At 33.2% G+C, this 22699-nt stretch overlaps 1 protein-coding gene across 3 annotated transcripts in view; it reads left to right on the top strand.

Annotated features, from left to right (window-relative positions):
- The window catches only part of Gbe1 (1,4-alpha-glucan branching enzyme 1), a 248599-nt gene extending 229114 nt beyond the window's left edge, over positions 1–19485 (top strand). For all 3 annotated transcript variants that reach the window (XM_063224755.1, XM_063224754.1, XM_063224756.1), the window contains exons 15-16: positions 10927–11042; positions 18732–19485. In XM_063224755.1, coding sequence (XP_063080825.1) covers positions 10927–11042; positions 18732–18788 — 173 coding nt within the window. In that variant the 3' untranslated portion in view covers positions 18789–19485. The remainder of the gene's footprint in view (positions 1–10926; positions 11043–18731) is intronic.
- Positions 19486–22699: the final 3214 nt, after the last annotated feature.

Here is a 22699-nt window from a genome sequence, read left to right as displayed (position 1 = left end):
TTTTCACCAATGCTTGTAATTTGACACTTTGGTAATAGCCATCCTTATGTATATTAGGTGATGTCTCTTTGTGGTTTTCATTTGCATTTCCCTGATTATTAGTGATCCCAAGCCCCTTTTCATTTGCCTGTTGGCCATTTGTATGTATTATTTGGTGTAAAAATCTGTTTAAGATTTTTTTTACCCTTTTTTAGAATGGGATTACTTGTTTTTATTGTTTTGTTTTCTTTAGGTTTCTTTTTTACTATTTAGTTTTATAAGTTTTTTACGTATTTCAGGTGCCAGACATGTAGTCTGTTAATTCATTTTGATTTAATTTTTGTACTGATATAACGGTTTCATTTCATTCTTTTGACTGTGGATATCCAGTTTTCCCAACACTTTGTGAAAGAATTATCCTTTTCCTTTTTTGTGTTGTTACTTGTTATCTTTATCCAAGATAAGTGTACTTTATATGTGTGTATATTTCTGGGCTTCATATTCTATTCCACTGGCTTATTTTTATGACAGTACCATACTGTTTTGATCACATAACTTCATAATATACTTTGAAATAAGGCACTGTAATGCTCCCAAGTGTTGTTTCTTTTATTCAAGATGACTTGATTATTCCAGTTCTTTTGTAATTTTATACACGTTTTAGAATTTACCTTCTATTTCTGTGAAAAATTCCAGTGGAATTTTGACAGGGGTTGTCTTGCATCTATAGATTTCTTTAAATACTACAGACATTTAATAGTGCTAATTATTTTGCTCGTGGACAGAGAATATAATTCTACTGTGTTTTCTTCAACTTATTTCATTAATACTTTTATAATTTTCAGTGTATATACATTTTATTTCCTTGGCTTAGGCTAATTTTACTATAATATTTCTTTATATTTGATAACCACAAAACTAAAACATAAATTTTATTCACAAAAGAAAATGAGAAAACAAAGGCTTTCTTGGAGAACATGAACAAGATAAGGATGCCAGCTCTCTCAAGTTGTATCCTATACAGTTCTGGAAGCCATAGCAACTAGGGAAATAAAAGAAAAGTTATAATTGGAAAGAAAGAAGTAAAATTGTCTCTCTCACACACATACACACACATGCATGCACAGAAGCTAGAATTAAAGTAGTTCAGGAATGTTTCAGTATGAAAAATCATACAAATCTCAGCTCATTAATGTACATTCTTGATGTACACTCAGAAAAAGAAGTTGAGAAAATGCATTTACAGAAGCATCAAAAAGAATAAATTACTTTGGAATAAGTGAAGTATTTGTAAACAAATATACTCACTGTAAAGTAGTGTAACATTTTTAGGAAAAGGATGTCTACCCAAAAACTTTTTATCAAACCTGAATATATTTCTCCCTCAGGTGCTTACTGTAAAAGTATCAAGATAAACACTTAGGATATTATTAGGATATTAGAGCATTTGAGTTTTTTTAAAAATCACATTTCACATGGAGCAGAAGAAATATATTTTATGAAGATAAAAAAGAGAATTCTCATTTCTTCAGCTTGCTTAATAAACGTTGCTTACGTTCTTTCTGGAGTAGCAGAAGTTGTAAAATATATGCTATCTGTGTATTGCTGGTGTACATTCACAGAATAGAAGCCCTAATTAGTTTTTAGCTCCCTACAATAGATGTATTCTTAGATTAAGAACATTTGACTATATTTCAATATACATATCTTTAATTTTATTTTCATACCTTAATTTCAAATTTAGAAAATTTATTGTTTTTTGCTATTATGTTTGTTGCTACTTCACATGTCTTATCTAACTGATCCACATAGTCATCCTCCTGGATCTGTATAAATCTCTCATGACCATAACAGTTTTTTGGTTGTTTTTTGTTTTTTTTTTTTTTTTTTTTTTTTTGTCTTTTTCCTTTTTATCAGTACCGGGGATCGAACTCACAACTGCCTGCTTGCAAGGCAGGCGCTTATGCTGCTGAGCTAAATCCCCAGCCCCGATCATAACAGTTTTATCACTTTAAAATTTATTGATGATTAGATCATCTGAGTAAGGCTCCTGTTTTGAAACTTTGTATGAAAATCAACTAATAAATGATTACATCTATATAATTAGATTAAAAATATGCCACCATTTTTGGCTGATTGGAATCACAAAAATCATCGCTGCTTGCCTAGTATAAAATATATATTGATTTCATTTTAGATGGTGTAAGCATTCACTTTCTAGATAGTGAATGTATTTGTTTGTATTACTTTTACTGTTTCTAACTAGTAAGGTTAAAATGGTTATCACAGTGATGATTACAAGTTACAATCTTAGATTTGTGTCATGCCCTTGGATATTTTATTAGCCAAAACAAGTGCATATGGTCTATTGTTTAAAGTTCTCTCACTATCAGGTATCTAGTTTGAATTTTTCACTGAGAATGAGCAGTTGATACAAGGATGAGCGGTGGGTCCAGAAGTGCTCGGGATGACTGCGGTGATGACGTGTGTCAGTGAGCGTGCACTAACACACAGACGCTTTGCGTCTTGACTACAGTTGTGGACTGGAAGCAGCCCCAACCCCTGTGCATTCAGCCTTCTGAAACACTGACAGAGGCCCACACCATGGCAGTCTGCTGATTCTTAAACAGGAAAAAAGAGTGAACATTAACTATTTGTTCTTTTAATAATAAAGGAAAAGGCTATTTCTGTTACCGTAGCTTAAATAATCACACAAAATCTTATTATTTATGTATTTTTACGGACAATCTTTAAGTAACAGATGCTAAGTGGTAGAACGGGGGAAAATACTATAGGGAATATTCTGGATCTACCTAATTATTAGAATATATGATTTTGACAATCCACTTTGATACTGTGTGTTTAAGTTTAATTATTTCTATAGAGAAAGCCAAACAGTCAAGTTGGTAATGAAGTTCTTTGAGTTGGTGCTGTCTTTTTGTAATCATTTACCCATGTCAAGAATTATATAAAATGTCCATCTCCAAGCCATATACAGATCACTTATTAAACTGAGGATTAATTGCATCAAAGTGACATGCATTTGTTTAACTACTATGAGTTATCAAAAGAGGTTATGTTTTGCATTAAATTTATAATGTTCTAATTATAAAGGATCCAAAATCTTTTAAAATATCTTATATGAAATGTTACAAGTAATGAAATGAGATTATGTTAGAAGACATATTTGTACAAATATAACTCTAAATGTAACTCTAAATTGAGGGGAAAAATTCATGGCTAGACTTTTAGGCCCAGAGTTGTGTTATTTCTTAAAAATCAATGAAAATAATTAAAATCAATATGTAAGGAGACTGCAAGAGAAAATAAGAAAAAAAGATATGCTCACAAGTGTTTCAATTCGTAATCTAGGTACTAGATGGTAGGGAAATATTAAAACTCTTACTGAGATTATAATTTTAAATAGCAAAATATAACAGATGTATAGTTTGCTAGAAGTCAATGTTTATAAAAATAAGAGCAGGCACCCTGGAGTGTGGAGGCAGAGCTGTTTAGTTTTCAGTTTGGGTAATAAGGTAGGCTTCGTTAAAAAGGCTCAATATTTCTCAGAACTTTGAGGAGCCTTTTCTTTACAAGAAAAAAAAAACCTTAAAGTTATTTAGTGTTCAAAAGATTCTATGTATGATCTGATTAAATTTTAATGGAAAAATTTTAAAACAACTAGAAAAGTCTTAAATTCTACGGAGTATGAAGACATGAGGAAAAGAGAATAGAAATAAAAACCATAAAGGAAGAAACCTTAAGGGTGACAAGTGAGGTGAATAAATAGACTCACTTTTGTATTTTTCATCTCACACAACAGTTCGAGTGCTGCGGGGTTAATCATGATAATAGCCATAGCAGCTAATAAATTTGCATTTGGCTAGATTACTATGTACTAACAAAGTACTAGCTAGATACTAGTACTCAGTGTAGATTATTTTAGCTAGTCCCTGCAACAGCTCTCTATTCCCTCACTGACAAAAGAGAAACTGAGCCTCAAGAGAGTAATTTATTGAGAGACGTAGTATGTTTTTGACCGATGTAGAATGCAGTTGTTGAATCCTGATGTCTGCAGAGATGCTCACCTTAATTTAGTGTTTTGAAATGTTATCTCTGTTGTTGCGGTGTGTGTCTGAATGTCCCTCCTGAGCCTCCTTGGTCCTGGGATCAGGTTTTATTGAAGTGGCTGAATCTGAAGTTTATGATGGATCCCTGGATCAGTGCTGGGATTGTGGGTATGAGTTCTACACCTGCCCTAAGATGGGTAGCTTGCATACCATATAAGGAATTGTCTCTCCATCTCTCCGCCTGTTGTTGCATCCTGCTATGTGCCACCCTGCCTTGAAGCCAGCCGGACTGAAACCTCTGCAGACTGTGAGCTAAATAAACCTTTTCTTCTTGGGTATAAGGTGTTGTGTCTTAGCAGTGAGAAAAGTAATTAAAACATCTGTGTACATGAAATGGCTCAGATGATGCTTCTTTCTGCTTATGATTGTGTTTTTTTCAACTTTCAAGTTCTAGTTATCTTTCTATACAAATATTTCATCTGACTCCTCAGCAGGCTATTTTAGAATCCCCCCCCCCCGCCAGGGGGAAGACATTTCTTTGTGGCCTGACTCAAAATTATTTTGAGTTCAAAAGCATAGTGTTTTATTTTAAATATTAAGTCTACTTGGTACATAGAAACTTATTTTGATAACAAAGTTTGTGGTTAAAAGTAAATAAAAATCTGTTATCTTTTCTTTGAAGTTCTACATAATTATTGCTTTATGAGAGAATTGAGTTTATAAGTTAAATTGGATGATCTTGAATGGCATAGAGAAAGAAAAATTTTTTAGAGGAAGTTTGATTTAGAGATGTGGGCCCAATTTTTCATTTTTCTTCTCTCTTGAGTTACTGGGAAAGAGTGACTTTATATAATTTTCTAGGATAAAAAAAAGTTTCTGAATAGAAATATTCTGTAATATATTTAGAATAATTTGCCCATTTGCATAGAGAAATGTGTCATACTCCATATTTTCTATTATTCAATTTATTGTTTACTGATGTGTGTCATTAAGCATGCCTAAGAATAAACTAATAATTTGGATGAAAATGCCTTTCATAAAGCATAGCATTCATTAATTAACGTGGTAGATAATGACATTTGAGCTCCTCATCCTTTGAGCTTGTTTTATTGTTACTCTGCCTTTGTGCTGTTTCTGTAAAATTATAGGTAAAGCATCAAACTTGCGGGGATTGGAGTTTATTTTGTAGTCTAAAATCAGAAACCTTTTGTTGATGAAATAAGCACATCCTAGCCTGTAATAGAAATATGCTTCTCTTTTTCACCTCATTAAAATGTGTGGTTGTCATTTAAGCTTTTAATGAAGACACTGTTCAGAGACTTGAATGCATATGTAGCTCATGCATGAAGATGATGCTTTTTTCAAGGACTCCAAAATAGAAAATAATAAAACTTTCTCCTTGAGACATTGTATTTGACATTTATTATATTTTAAAATATATTTTGCCTACACTCAATAGTAAGTTTCCTATTTATTTTCATTTTATTTTCTTTTAAATGTTATTTTGGAAATTGTATAATATAAGAAATTCTTTAAAGTCAGAGGTAAAATTCTGAATGGATATTTCCCATCAAAAGTAATATAACCATAAAATGCCACATTCTGATAATTGTTAAATTTACCTAAAATGTTAGAACTCACATTTCCTGTGATGAATTAAGTTTATGTATTTTCTAGGCCATAGAAATAAAATTAAAAATTCCTAAATTAGACATATACACAAATACACATAATTGTATCACACACTAATGTTCATTTATAAAGTATACTGAAGCACATCATACATACTTGCTATTGCATCATTTTTGAAAGAGACCAAAGAGTGCATCTAAAAGTTGTGGTTCATAGCCCCTTCTATCATTCAGAACAGTAATCTAGGCATAACAACTATTTGTAAATTTAAAGGATAAATCTATTTGAAATGTTATGTCACTGTAACCTTAGATTTTGTGGATGATAGCTGGTGATAAGTAAAATTGAGTTCACAAACATAAAAAGAGAAGGATGATGTGAGAACACCAGGCACACCCTGAGCTGGATTGTTACTATCAGACTATTAAGATGCTGATTTCCTTGGTTTCCAGTACCAGATCTTGCCCTACCTGTCTTTTGTTTCCAGTTCTTCAGTGAGAACACTCCTGAGAGTTTTGTACCTAATGTTTTTCTTCCTTTTGGTTTAGATTTTATTTCGCGTCATCTCTTAATTCCCACAAGTTATAATTATGCTAGCATGTAAGGGTTAATAAAAGAATTAGAAACAAAAATATCATAGGGTAAATTTGGTATCTTTTTCATATTTTATATATGTTAAATTCATATTTCTTACAATGATTAGCACAAAGGTAATATTTTCTCTTTATTGAAGATATGTAAAATAGTTCACCTTAAAATTGATGCTATATATAATAAGGTATCACCTTTGCTATCTTTAGGCCATCTAATCATTCAGTTACAGACCTCAGGGGCTGCGTCTTACAGTGCATTTCTCAGCTAGATTGGTGAAAGTGAAGAGAATTTAGTACAGAATGATATAAATGATAGTACTTCTTACATCAAAATCCTTATACTTTGAACAGACACTTTATCAAGTGGCTGAGCAAACACAGCAGCTTTTGAAGTATTTGAAGAGCCATTGAATTTGAGAGTCTTCATGCCTTCACTGTTCTTTAATCTTATTAGTACAGACCTTCTTCAAAACATGGCTCTCCCTTGGTTCAAATTTAAGGACGCAGATTATAAAATAATGCTTAGAACTTCTTATCTACTTCAACCTGTTGATAGATATATCAAATATTTAGGAAGCTCTTGAATTTAGAATAAGAAATCATAATATTCTAAAATGATACCTAAATTAATAGGAATCTATATGATCTCTTTTTAAAAAAAGACAATCTATTACAACATTTGCTCTCTACTATGTATTTTTCAAACTGGGAAAAGAAAATCTTTTCATTCAGTGTTTTATATTCACCAATTATATGATCAGATGAGTGAAAAAAATAATAATTGGATCTAAAAGAGATGTAGCAAACCTCAGCCAGGCCAGCTCCAAAAGAAAAGTAAGCAATGACAATATTTTAAATTTAATTGTGACAGTAATTTAGCTGGATATCACTTTCTGTAATTTTCTTCTTTTTATTCTTTGTGGTTGGGCTCATTCTGGCCTATTTATGCTTGGATCTCAATTTCAAAATTAAACAAGAAAACTTCATTTGGAAATACTGCCTGGTCCTTAATATAAACAGGTGGCCACTTGTAGCGAGTAGGGTAGCTACGTTTGTCCTGTGTGTGCATCTCAGCTTTACCACTTAGTGCAGCTAGTTGTTTGTCTTGCGGCACAGCAGTTCTGTCCTTCTACTTCTGATTTTTCCAAACTGAGCGTCAGTTTTCTTTCTTTTGAGGGCTGTGACATGGATGTCTTAAATATTGATCTGTTTATGGTTCTCAATATTGCCATTTTGGTTTAGCTGTATTTACTGTCTTTGGATTGTTGTTGGACTTCTCATTGTCTTTCCTGTTCTTTTTACTTTGCTTCTGGTCACTGAGCTTTCTTGATAGTTGTGGTATCCTTTCTCATGAACTTTTAACATTAGCATACTTAACAAAATAAGTGCTAAGCCTGATCTAGCTTACAGACTGCCAATCCTCTTTTTATCTCCCCTCTCTCACTGCATATCCCTTCTTTTCTCCATTTATAGACATTCATTTGCACCTCTGATCCTGCTCACAGGCTGTAAATTACATGTAGGCTAAGACAGTGTCATAGTTGTTTTGTATCATACACAGTACATCGCACATTGTATGTGCTTTGGAAGTGAATAGGAAAGATACCTTATACTTTCTCTTTCAGTATGACAAATTAACATAGGAACTTTGACCCTTCTTGGCAACTCAGTTGTTAGCTTTAGTATCAATTTCAAACATTTGTTGAGAACCGTTTATGGGAAGGCCTTCTGCTAGGCAGAAATAGATAGTCTTGGGCAATGATAGCCTATTGAGCCTTGCTAAATTAGTCCTACATGCTGTATAATTTGGAAACCATATTAAGGGGTTAGTTTAAAATAAGTGTAAGTTCCCTCTGGATTCTGTTTTCAGAGATATATTCTTTAGTGAAAGAAGAGTGATATAGGTATTTTTGGTGCTAAATTGATATAATCTGTGTGTATGTAGAGATGTACACACACACACACACAAACAGAGAAAGTGAGAAACAGAGAAAAGACAGAAAGCCAAATGAGAGAACATAAAACAAGGTCAGTTCTTCAAAGATTTCTTTTAAAGTTTTTGCTCTAATTCTAAGCAGTAATGTTTAAAAGATGTGGTTTCCTGACAAACTTGAATAATATGTAGCAGAAATGTACAGCTCCAAGCTCTTTCTCAGCCATTATCTGTAATCTGGTGTTTTACTTTGTAGACATTTCTGAATTTAAGGGTTGCATTTTCTAAAGGGTGCTATTGTGTTCTGTGGATAGCATGGTCATAGAGATGGGTAATTTCAAAAGTGGGCATGGCAGAATCTTTTCTTTAAATTATAGATTAGAAAAAAGTATGTCTAAACTGATGTTTTGAAACTTTCTTTGTGACTTTCATAAGCGTTTTCTTTATGGCTACAAATGATATATATTAAGTAAGTAGATTCTAACTATTTTCAATTTGATGATCCCTTTCCAGTTGTTAAAGAAATAGACCCTTTTATGGCAATTGTTGTTTCAGTATACTTTGATTGAGAAAATATATAGGCAAAAATTTACAGGTTAAACTGTGCAACTCTTTTCATGAATCAGCATTTTCATTAAAAAGTACATTTTCAAAATATAATATCAAGTGTGTGTAGCATACTTTAATTTTGGATAATGCGTAATGAATATAAATGCTCTATCCCTTATAATAACATAGCTACATACTCAATAAGAACCTGATAGATTACTGTTCAGTGATTCTTAAGTGACAGGTGCTGCTTTTGAAGATATACTTGCCTTCTTTAGCCACTATTACAAAAAAATCTATGTTTTAGCCAATGATTTATTAATTGACACTTTATTCAGTAGTTTAAAATGTATTTTAGGACATTAATCTCAAAACTGTACTGTTTTGTTTTTGAAGATTTAAGTACATAATGAACTAGAATAAAGAAGAGAAGGAAACTTATTATAATGATCCTTTTCATTCTAAAATGCTTTATTTATTTACTTTGCCTCCAAATCTTTTGCACCATTCATATTGTGGCATTAATGTATTTGTAGGTTTAAATCATTTTAACTGAACTGAATGACTTTAGAATTAATACCCCAATAACCCTCTCTCTCTCTCTCTGTCTCTCTCTCTTTCTCTTTCTGTCTCTCTCTCTCTTTCTGTCTCTCTCTCTCTGTCTCTCCTTCCCTCTCTTTTTCCCTCCCTCTCTCTCTCTAACCCATTTTAAACACACTAATATCATTATCAGTTTCCGTTTCACTCAGGGCAGGCTGAACTAAATTGAGTGAAAGCCACTACTTCCTTCAAAATCTCTGTGGTTTATACATTTGAATCTCTCACTTAGACAAGTTTCCCAAAGATGAAAGTGGTGGCTCATTGTTCATTACTCATATCTACTATTGTGATAATTTTGCTGTAATGAAAATACATTATCATGTCTGATATTAAAAATTTGAGTACCAGGGATGAGGATATAGCTTAATGAAAGAGTCTTTGCCTAGCATGCCTGCAGTTTTCAATCAATTCCTAGTAGCTAAATAAATAAATAAATTTTGCCTGGAGTACAATTTCTAAACATTTCAAAAAGAATATATTTCAGCATAAGAGTTACTTTCATGTATTTTGTCATAAGTATCAGTAACATGCTTAATACCTCACTAAGAAAAATTAGACCTTAAGATTGGGGATGTAGCTCAGTAGTATAGTGCTTGCCTAGAACACATGTGATGATTTGATTCTTGCACTAAACAACAAAACAACTTCAGATGTTAAATTGTGGTAGATTGTGAGCTTGCTACGTAATTCCTTGTGACATGAAGTATGTGCTTTTGTTTTGTTTTGGTTTTTTTGGGTACTGGGTATCAAACTCAGCACATTGCACTTGTCAGGAACTGTGCTTAATTGGTCATGCTGTACACGATTAGGAGCACTGTGCTGTCCATATCTAGGTAGGAGCACTGTGCTGTCCGTATCGAGGAAGGAGCACTGTGCTGTCCGTATCTAGGCAGGAGCATTGTGCTGTCCATATCTAGGTAGGAGCACTGTGCTGTCTGTATCTAGGCAGGAGCTGAACACACAGGAGCTTTCCTCCTTTACCCCTACACTTGGTTTGCTTCTATGTGCCTCCCTGTGATAATCAGGATCAAGAAAACTGAAATGAATTCAAAGATATGGAAGGTGTAAAGAACCCTTAACAAATGAGGAATGATCAAGTCCTGGGATCCCATTTAGTATATTTATTTCATAATATATTTAAAGGACATGTGGAACTAGCATAGCTATTATTGTTTCAAAGGTTACTGTATTTTAAATTTATTCTTTATAGCTTCCTAGGCAGAATTAGTCCCAAGGAATCAAACATCTGTTCTATATGGAGAAGAACCTAACTAGTTGAATGGGTTACATGAAGATAAAAGATTTGATATTAACAGGGATATTTGGGCCTGGGCTGGATGACACTTGCTGAGCTATGATAAAATACAACAAGAATCTCAAAGTGTATGGACTACACGGCCTATAAAGCGCCTTTCAAACATAAGAATTTCCACAGTACTAGGAAAGAAACAAATGTGTAACACAAATCATGATTTAACAGCATGGGAATACTCACTTTTAAATTGCACTCTCAGAATATAATGTGTCCTTCATTTTCTAAGCCGTTGTGAATTCCTTAAGAGCTATACATTCAAAATTGTGCTAGACTCAGATGCAGCAGCATATGGAGGACATCAGAGACTGGACCACAATACGGATTTCTTTTCTAATCCTTTTGAGCATAATGGCCGGCACTATTCTCTTTTGGTAAGTAAGGCTCTTAAGATACTTTCATTCTATTTTAATTTTAATTCTGTTTTAATACCTTATTTTTGCAGTCATGTTTTTGTTCAAAGAAATATCTTTCCAAGTAGCCACATGAGAAAACAGGACTAGGAAAAGGGCACTACAATTGAAAACCAGGTGTAGTATTGTGCTGGAACAAATTTGGTATTTAAAAAGGTAATTTTAGGAGTTATCTGAGGACAACTGGGGAAAGAAATTTGGGTATTAATAGTAACATAAACTCTCTGTAAGGAAATGAGAGGAAGACAGTTTTTAATTTTTTCAGTTATGTTTCTATTCTTCCTATAATAATTTACTTCCTGTTCTTGCTTTCTTTGTAGTAATTTACAATAAGAATCTTTCCTCATTAGTGACTATCTAATGAAGTTTAACTTAAAATACTATAAGAAATCAATAAAATTTATATCTCCTTTTTCTTTTCATGTATTAAATTGAAGGCTATGTTTAATTTTAAATTTCACTGGTTGCTACATATTAGTGAGGAATTTTTACACTGTGGTTTTGACACAAGTAGTAAAATGCTGTTTTGCACTACTATATTTTAATCCTTTTAAAGATACAGAATTCAGAAATTTTTTAGATTGGATGAATTCTTCCTTTAATTGATGCTCTTATAGTACACTCCAGTCTATGTCTATAATACATTAATTCTCTCTCTCTCTTTTTTTTTTTTTTTTTTTTTCTTTTTTTTTTTTTTTTTTTGCTGGCTGGTTATCTAGCTGTCTCTTGTTCTCCATCTATTTCTTTATCCCAGACCTGCATTTCCTTTTTATTTTCTTTATATAAAAATGAACTTCATAATTTTCGTTACTCAGGACGGAGTTGTCTAACAAATATATGGATTTATCATAGCCATTAAAACTCTAAACTGAATAAATTATCTCACTTTTTAAAAATTTCAATGTAAGTTAAGTAAAAAATATATGATCCTCCTGGATCTTCTGCTTTCCTGTGTTATATCAGCTCTTACAGTGGTGCTAACCCTTCATTAGGTCAGTTGGTTTGTTATACACAGAACTGATGTACCATAAAATAAATGACAGTGGTACATTTCAAAGATTAAGTTGTTTGGGTATAGGCTGTTAGGAATGTTCAGTGACCATAGGAGACTTAGGTGTTACACATGGGTAGTTGTTAATGGTGACATTTTTATAGTTGTATAGATATATACAGAGGTACATGTGGATTATTAAGAGAATGAGAAAGATCTCAAAGTTAATATGACTCTTCCTTTAAGAAATTATTGTTTTAGTTTACCAGAACATTTAATTTTGAGATATAAGATTGATTTTTTAAAAAAGTAGTTTTATTAGAAAATTACCTTTAAACTCTAGAATAAACAAAAGGGTTGCAGACTTTAACCCTTGAGAGGTTAGGAAAAATGTTCAGCTTGCAAAGAAAAACCACAGAGGATCAGCAAGCAATTGCAATAAAGCTGAACTTTAACTAACCGAACTTCTGATCCAACTCAGCCAGAAAGTTAAGAGTCAGCCTTGTCTTCCCAGAAGCAGCATCTTGTTTTGATAACTGCAGGTGCATCAGAAATTGCTCACTGAAGTACATCTTTAGGCCCCAGATGAAATATTCACTGGCTTTAATATCACAAGAAGATGTCCCTAATGGACCAGTAAAATAGTGAAAATCCAAGAAAACTGGTTTCCTTTTTGAAAGAATTTTCCTGCAAAGAGCCAGAAGGAGGGGAGAAAAATCACATGAACAAGTAGCTATTACATGAATGCCTTATTATAAAGAAACTCCTTATTAAATTGAATTCTTATATGTTAAAATCCAATCAGATACCTGAACATGACTCGAAGTACTGTTGATCTCATCTCTCTGCCAGTGAAAGCCAGCCATCTCCCACACCTTGAATAAATAGAGGAAGAGAAGATAAAATAAAAAATTTACCTCTTCCGTGAAAGTTCTGACAATCATAACTAGTACACAGCATTTTCTAAAGTTTAATTTGCAAGCTCAATAATTCAGAGGATCTTCTGAATAAGAATCAAATCTGTTTTCAAAGATAACAACAAACAGAGCTGGAAGGAATCTCAAAATAGCCTTCCCTGCTACGGCATCCGCAGGTAGAGCCCAAGCATTGTCTCTGAGTTTCTTCAGTTGAATCTGTGAAGCTGGGCACAATACACATGTCCAACCACTGAAGCACTATTGCTAAGGTGAAGGGACCTCTCACATGCCAAAACGTGAAAGGGGAGGACTTCTCCATTTTCCTTTACTTACAGTTACTGAAAACTTCACTTTGGCATATTCATCTCTCTCTATTTCGGTTCCTGATATGAGAATCTAAACATTAATTTGTATGTTAATTTGTGCGTATGGGGTGAGAAGGCTTCCTTGCTCTGGTTCAAATTCCATGGCACAAATGGGAGGCAAGAGATTATTTAGATTTAAGTGAATTAGATTTCTTTACAGCAACTGAAGCAGTTTCAGTAATAAAACTATGAATAAAACAAAAGATTTAACATTAATTACTTTGCCAGTTAAACTCCCTGTCAAAATAAGAAATAGATATATTTATTCACATCTAAATTTGGGGATACAAAAGTAGACATTTAGTGTAGGGATTTGCATAGTTGAATCTTTTATTGTCCTTTAGTTTTAAATTTAAAAAATACCATTTAACAGTTGGGACATGTCTTTAACTTTAAACAAGTTACAGAAATGTTTAATTTTTACTTGAAAAGTTCTCAATTCTTCAAGTTTTCTCATGTTTCTACATTAGATGAGATAGTACACATTTCTACTTACAAATAATCATTAGCATCACTTTCCCCTAATATAAAATTTCATTTTCTACAAATTTTTTGTTAGTTTTGTGGTTTTTTTTTTTTTTGTCTTTTTCATTTTTATCAGTACCAGGGATCAAACTCACGACCGCACACTTGCAAGGCAGGCGCTTACGCTGCTGAGCTAAATCCCCAGCCCAAATTTTTTGTTAGTTAAAGCATGTTTATGAAAAATAAAATCACTTCATGTCACTTTTATTTTTCAAATTAAGTGTAAAAATTTTCTACAGAATATATGTAGATTTAAATTTGAAATGTTTTTATCCTACCATATTATATCTGAATGTGTTATTGCTAAATTTAACAGCACCTAAGAAAATTTAAAAATTAGTCTTTGTAATATTAAGCCTTTCTTGTTTAAAAATTTTCTCTTTGCAGGTGTTTGACACCTGTTTTCAAAAATTATGTAACCATTTTTACAACTCACTTATGACCCTAGAGAAAAATAACACTTTACATGACTGATATACTCAAATAAATCTCTATGTGATCAGTTTTTTGTTAGCCATACTAATGCTTGCTATAGTAATTAAGATATTATAGTAAAATAACTGAAGAGATTAGCATACATTTGACTCTTAGTGAGTGAATTGGATTGTACTGCACTATCTGTCTTCCTCAGACGTTTTGATGACCATAGCTAGGAAAATGAAAACTAGCCATATTTTATCATACGTGCATAATATGATCCTTATTGCCAAATGTTTAGAGCAAGACTAATAAATGTATGAAGTAGATATGTTTGTCAGCATGTACAATGTGTAACACGGATACTAAACCATGTGTAACATGCATGTCTAATGGCACTTGCTATGTATGAGAAATTGAAATTATAAGTTGTTCTATGTAAATATATATATATATATATATTTGTATATTTAAACATGTTTAAATCTAGTTATGTTTGGGTTTTTTTGTTACTAAATGAATCAGTACTAGCTTTTGAATTAAAATTATAAAATGAGAGTATTTAGCACTAAATTTTAGGGATCCCAAAATGTTTCCGATTGTCTCCTCATAGATTAGCTCAGATTATTTTTAGTTCTTTACTGTAATTGGTAGTCATTTCCTAAGTACTAAGAAAATTGTTTATATACTAAGAACTCTAATAAAGAAGAAAACTCAAAATTCTAGTCATAGATAAAAAAAAATCATTTGCTTGGGGAAATTCTTTCATGTTGCTGATACCACATAGACTTTAAAGCAACATAAATACATTTTGGTAATTAACACTGCAGTGAAAAATATAATTACATACTACCCCTGTTAATGATATAATACTATAATCAACTGAAGTTTTCTGAGCAGATAGTATTAAGAGGTCTCTAAGTGTGGCTGGAATTGGTATTATGAAACTCTTTATGCAAAATCAGCCAACATCATCATTTAGAGTTCTTAGAGCATTTTTTAACCATTAAATCCAAAAAGAAAATTCGGTGTATATATTGGAAACTTAAACTTCTACTAGAATTCTTTTTTAAAAAACAACTAAATATGAGGTATCTAAAATATCAAAAGTTCTGAGATTAAGACTGCCTATAAATTATCAGTACAGTGTATATTATTATGTTCCATTCATGAAATAATAATAAAGTTAGAGGCCAGAGTAGATATCATAACTTCAGAGGATCAAGATAGAGGTTTGATGGGGCTTTTCCTGGTATATCACTATAAACACACTGAAAGCAACCTGGTGTTATTTGGCCTACATCTGATTAATGTGTTTCATTGCAACTTTATCAAGAATCAAGGGACTGGGGATTTAGTTCAGCGGCATAAGCGTCTGCCTTGCCTTGCAAGCAGGCAGTCGTGAGTTCGATCCCCGGTACTGGTAAAAACAAAAAAGACCAAAAAAAAAAAAAAAAAAAAAAGAATCAAGACTTATCACAGTCTTTTAAACAGAATAATGGGACAATACCTTGTCAGAGGAACCTTTCTAATTGACAAGAAATGAATATTTTTGCATAGTTTCTTGAGTGAGAAAGAAATTTAGATTGATCAATTTTCAACTATGGCAAAACACTCAAAATAATTCTGATTAGAGCCTTCTATTTCACTAATTAATTAAACCCCAGTAACTGTGATCTTTAAGCCTACATACATAGATTAACCCCTTGAATGAGTATATGAGAAACCCTTTTGGAAGTCTGTTCTGTGTACGGGTGGACCAGGCTAAATTTAGGTTTGTTTTAATGACTTAGAGAAGAAATGAGATGGATCGGACTGTTGCTCTTTTTCTCTTGCTTTGCTCTCTTTTGATTTTGTATCTTGTTGTGGAAATATGCCAGCCTTTGGTCTGCATCTGCCTGCCTATATTGTTAATATTCCTGTATTTTTTAATGAATATTTCCTGCTTTGTTTTATTGAAACAATTTGATACCTTCTGACCTGTCTCACAGAGAAAACACTACACAGAAGAGATTGCATTACAAATTAAATTCTGATGTGGTTGAAGAGTTGTAAGGCATTAAGGCCAGGCAGAGTAGTGTACTCCTATAAACCTGTAAACACTCTGAGAGGGCTGAAGCAGAAAGAATCCCCACAAGTTCAGTGCCAGCCTGGGCTACTTAGTGAGCTCAAGGTCAGCCTGAACTACGTATTGAGTCTTTATCTCAAAATAATAACAATAGAAAAAGAACTCAAGTTCAATCCCATCCTGGTGACTTAGTGAGACCACTGTCTCAAAGTTGTAAGACACTAAATACAATGTGCAAATTATGGGGAAGCAGACTGTAGGATTAAAATATCTGGTTTCTTCACATTAATGGATGGGATACTTACCTTTTTGAAGATACTTGATTGCAAACCAGACTGTAAATCATTGAACTACACAGTGCTTGTTAACATTTGTGCATTATTTTTTGTTGAATATTTTCTGAAGCACTATTACATTTCACTGAAGATTAGAAAATCTGTTCTCTTTAGTACATTTTGTAAGTTTCTTAAAATACTACCAGTTTAAAATTACCCTTAAGTTTTGGTGTCCAAAGGTAACCAGCTTATAATGCATCTGATATAGGTACGTATTAAATATATATAAATAATATATATATATATATATATATATATATATATATATATATATAGAAAGAAAGGGATGAAGGGAAAAAGATACACATACACATTTTTTTCCATATACCAATTTTTTTAATGCACCCATTTCTTGCAGATACTCAAAGGGAAAGCATTTTGTTCATTTGTAAAGTTGAAATGCTTCAGACAGTGTTATATAGATATATAAATAAAATCAACGGTTTTGTTTTTTCCTAAAACTATGCCTGCTTTGCCTCCTTTATGCTATCTAAGCTATTTTAAAACTTTTTTATTTTAGCCATCGATCAAACTTCTGCTTAAAAATAAATAGTTAATTTGGTAAAATATTAATAAAGTCAGAGATGGAAATTTTCACAGTGAAAGCAATGATCTGCACTATTTTTACTAGTAATTTTTAATAGTTAATGGCTAATAGTTAAGTATGTTATAAATAGAATAGAATAGAAAAGCACATAGATAAGCTTTCAAGTTCACATCACCTAAATTTGATAAAAATTGTTTTATATGTCAACATCTTTGAAATAGTCACACACTGATCCACTTTTATCCCTTTATTCATTTTACACTGTTTTAGACATCACTGGCACCTGCTTTGTGAGAAATTGAAGGCATATGGCCTTTGCATCTGTAAATCTTATAGTCCATAGGAAGAACAAAATAGATACTATGATGGAAAATGAAGTGGAAACCTATTGTATCTGGGGGGGAAAGCTTCTCCAAGGAGCCGGAATTTTTATTAGTACTTGTTTATAACACGTAATAAAAACATTCATCATGGTTAGTTTGCTCATAGAGATATCCAGTCTAATGTTTTTGCTGCCCCTCTCCCTCTATCCTTAGGTCTCCTATCTACTTCAAAAGGTCTTACTCTCATTTTCTTATTACTGTATCTTTTATTTTGCTTTTTAAATTATTTGTACTTTGTGTATACATCTCATATCTCATACTATGCAGTATTTCAACTGTGTCTGATTTATTTCACTTAGCATTATGGTCACAAGGTGCATCAGTTTTCTAAAAAGTATTTAAATGTATCCTTTGTAATGACTGGAGCTGTACTTTTTGAAGATCAAAGATACACAGAAACAAAGCAAAGAGTGTTTGGGGCAGAAAGCACATTATAGACAAAGATTCAAAAATGAGGAGATGGAAATATTTAAGAAATCGGGCAGCTCCAGGAGCTGAGGCCCCGTCAGTGGAGAGAGAAGATGCAAATGTGCAGATGAGCTGGAAAATCAGACCTGGGCCAGGAGGAGCTGAGTCAGCGCTGTGCAGGGCAGGGAAAGATGTGTGTTCTGTTTCATATGGAAACAAGATTTTGGGCTGGGTCAGATTAAAGAAGGACTTAAATAGAGTTTGGAGCCCTTATATTTCAATTTTTTTTTTCTTAAAAATGGAAAAAGTGGTATTGTGAAAGTGTCTTGATACAAAACGTTGTGTGTTGCTTTTATCCATCTAAGTAGAGAAACACCGTGAACTCTAAAGCAGCCTTCCTTCATTGCCCTATGGTGCCTAAATATGGCTGCAAGTGCCATTTGTGTCCCTCCTGTACAAGGTACATTTTTTTGTATAGTATGGAGCCCTCTTGTGATGATTCCCTTAAACTACTCCTGCATTCCTGCCAGAACTGTTGGAAGTATGAGCTTGAGCCTTTGAAGAGCTAGTGGAATTGTGGAAATAACCGCACCTTTAGTAAAATATGAGCCCGTGTCGTGTCTGTGTTGTTTGACATGATGACAGCATGTTCAATGTTTCTTTCAATTGCACTGACATGATTGTATCGACCTAGGTGTACATTCCAAACCGAGTGGCCCTCATCCTTCAGAACGTGGATCTGCCAAACTGAAGAGATCTGATTTCAGCTCCATGCGTGCAGATATGTGTTTTCTTTGCTATTTCTATTGTTACAGAGTTTATAATGTGTAAGCTTTTCAAAATACAGGTACCTAGGCAAACTGTCAGATTGAAATTCAATATTATATATGCAACTATCAAGCTGTTTTGTAAGAAGTAGAGCACTATATGTTTAAAATTTGGGGATCTGTATTTTCAAGTCATCTGAGCAGCTAGGATTTCAACTAAAGTATAATGTATGTCTTAAGAACATTTTACTTTCCTGGGTAATCATATAATACTTTTAACTTCAAATTTGAATTATGTGTCATATACAGTTATTTCTGTTGAATGTATACAATATTTTTAATGATGGATAGTTGATGGTCTTATTTGTATCTATTTGTCTAAATTATGGGATACCAACTCTGTTTCTCTGGATTTCATTCAAATTCTATTTAGAAATTCTATAATAAATATATAGTAGAAATAATATAAAATTAAGAATTGTATCAAAGGTAATGTAAAGCCTCTGTATGAACTTATGAACTTATCTATGCCACATTTTGCATTAAGTGTTTATTTTATGATCTGTTCACCTACTTTTTAGTAAATGGCAATGTGTCAGGTTTCTGAAGACTTGGAGTGGTCATTGTGGTGTATCGGAATATGTCTTTTGCTTTTAATCAATTAAAAATTTGAAGAATTCCTTTGCTGCTGTTTGTTTTGCTGTTGTTTCGTAGAGATTGTTTTAGAATGAATTTAATATGCATCTTCTCAGCTCTGACAACTTCCCTATCACATATGTTCACTTGTGTGATGTGCTAGGAAGTAAATTATTTTTCATTATTTGGAAAATACATTTTTAAATCATATTAATCAATTCTTATACCTAAGCTCCTGTTTAACATATATCTGAGCATTTTAAGAAGCTAAAAAAACTATTTCGATTCACTGGAATATTTTTTGATGAAGATGCACTATTATTAAGTAGTGGGCCAGAGGTTTCATATCTCTGTTATTAAATTCACTCATATATGAGAAATTATGATAAATTTGAGAGAGAAAAGATACCTGTATTACTATTTTAAAGATCACATTTTCCTTTAGAATCAGCACTGGCTTCTTGGTGGTTCTGTTTGTTTGGCTAGTTGATTTTAGCCTGATTTTGTGTGTGTGTGTGATTAATGATTAATATTTTTTAAAAAACTGAGTGATAAGTGAAATATTAACTATCAACCTTAAACTATTTTGAGTAAATTCTAGAGTATGTAGTCTTGGAATGTGTCATTTACTTGAAATTCCAAATAAAACAGTAGTTTGACCTGGAGAAAGACCCAGCAATACCAGCAGATGATGATATGCATGGAGAAACGTCACTGAAGCCACCATGGTACTCTCCCCTTTACGGGGACATGTTAATATGCTAGCACTGCCATTATTTGGGTTTTCTTCTTGCTACTGATAACAGCACGTGTAATCATAATGTTTTCTGTTCTAGTTTAGAATTACTTAACATTGCATTTGTTGTGTATTAGGAGATATGCTGTTTCTCTATCAAGAATACTTTTAAAGGACAAGAAATTAGCATTCTGAATCCATTTTATTGTCATTTTGACACTTTTAGCAATGTTATAAGACCAGAGTAATGGTAGCTATATTTTCAATATATTGCCTCACTTGGCTAAGAGGTTCTTTTGATTTCACAGTCTAACGTTAGATTTAACAAATGTAACATAAATTAATGCTCTTCTCAAGGATCCCAACACACAGACACACCCAGAAGAACAATACATCTGTGTTGCTAGGTAAGAGTTATAATAATACAGGCAAACAAATAAATTATTGAGTCCAGAATAAAATGCAGGGTTTTTTTTTATCTTTCATGCTATGCAGTTTTTATAGCACATTTTTTCTAGTATATTTCACTGTAGAACTTTCATTTTTGTATCAGTGATACACAACAATTTTTTCCCTCTGATGTGCTTATTGCTATCATCAGAGAAGAAAGTAACCCATCTTTGTTGACTTTTTATGAATATTTTCACTAGTTTAATTTTTATGTCCTAGAAAACACAGATAGCTGCAGATTTCTTTGTGTCATTTTCTAATATTAGTAAACAAGTCCTAACCATTGCTTTATTATCCAAAATGAGTTTTGCTGCAATGCTAATAATGATCAATATTTTAGTTTGATATTATCCTACTCAGAAGTAGGATTTTCTAGTAGCCAAAAATCAAGTCGTAAATATTTTTCCTCTAGTGTTTCCCATTTTATACCACTTGAATTGTGAGGGTCAGTGCCTCTCACATTTTCTCTTCTGTAAATTTAATATTTCTCATTTTGCCTTGTTCTTAGCTGTGTTTTCGTCTCTAAGATAAAATAAGGAATTTAGCCACCACGTTCAAGTTCAAAAAGTAACTGGTGGCAACAAACTGACTTTTCTCACAGGCACTGTAAAGAATGCAAGTATTCTTTTTTCCTCTGACTAAAGCACCCTCTCAGCAATAACAATGCAACATTTGTCTTCAGTCAGGGCTATAGCCATTGCTATGCGGAACCATACAGGAGGTTGCCATAATACCCAAGACCCTGCAGAAAGATCTAGGAGAAAGCAATAAGGGGTAATGTGTTCTCCTCTCAGATTCAGCTTTCAACTTCAGAGCAAATATCTTTTCACTGTCTGATCCTGCAGCCGTTGACTTAGACAGTGAAAGCAATGTAAAACAGTCTTGCTATTGCTCTTCCTGTTTAGCGGGTGCGGGAGCAGACATCCCTGATAGAAACCTAAATGGTGAAGCAGCATTCTAGCTGGCCTTGTGCCTTGCAGACTGTTTCTTTCTACCTGTTTTGAGTCATGCTCTGAACTTGGGTCCTTTAGAGTGGTGGAGTTCATTTATCTATTCCTTATAAAGGATGAACAGCAAGCTGTGAACTTTGCCAGGTAAAATATTCTGATGAAAGAAAATAGAAATCTGAAGCAGAGCGGTGTCATGTCCTTTATCCAGCGGAGCTCGTTTATCATTCACAACGTGTTGGAATTGAAATGTAGATAAATTTTCTCACTAAATCCAGCCTTTAGGGGGAGAAGAATCAAATGAACTCCCTACTAATTTCTCTGCTCTATTATCCCATTAATGATGATTTGTAGAAAATTGCAGAGAAACATTCACACTATCAGGCAAAAATTCTTAATTGGTAATGTGAGGAACTAAGATACAGTAGCTGTAAGTGTTTTTGTCCCTGAAATTTAAAACTGGACTTGACTGAGTAGAAAGTATGCCAAGACAGTAATGTTTATGTATATGAAAAAATTGCTTGGTAGTAGATAAGCTTATGCTAACGGGCATGTCATTTGGAAGCTTACTTAATAACTTAATTTTTTCCCCCGTAATTTCTGTTGGAGCAGAAAGGTGTCGGACCCTTGTTATGTGGGCTGTGGGCCATTTTACCTGAGAAGTGTGGCCTAGGGGACAGAAGACCTGCATTCAAGTCTCAGTTCTTTACTCCCAGTGCCTCACTTTAGTAAGCGTTCATTGGCTTTTGGTTCTTATCCAGGTTACAAGACAATTACAAAGAAAGGCTATGGCCTTTGCCATTGAGTCACGTCATGAGTTAACCCGCAGCTAGACACATGGATAGCGAGTCAGGATTGCAGGCTTCTTCCATATTTGTGAGGGTGTTTGTTTGTTTGTTGTTTGTTTGTTTGAGACAAGGTCTCACTATGAAGTTCAGGCTGGCCTTGAACTCACTTTGTAGTCCACACTGTCTTGAACTGCTTCAGCCTCCTGAGTGCTGGGATTACAGGCGTGTGCCACCATGCCCGGCACTCCTTCCATATTTGCCATCACCACCACCTGACATCACTCAGGACTTCTGCACTAAATAATCTGCACTCTCAGATGAGATGTGGTCGGCTTTTT

The sequence above is a fragment of the Cavia porcellus genome, unplaced genomic scaffold, assembly GCF_034190915.1.
Source record: "Cavia porcellus strain 051 isolate PalLab524CR breed Dunkin Hartley unplaced genomic scaffold, mCavPor4.1 scaffold_15, whole genome shotgun sequence".
NCBI classification, from domain to species: Eukaryota; Metazoa; Chordata; class Mammalia; order Rodentia; family Caviidae; genus Cavia; species Cavia porcellus.
Note: the sequence above shows the minus strand (reverse complement) of the source record. Positions and strands in the feature narration are given on the sequence as shown.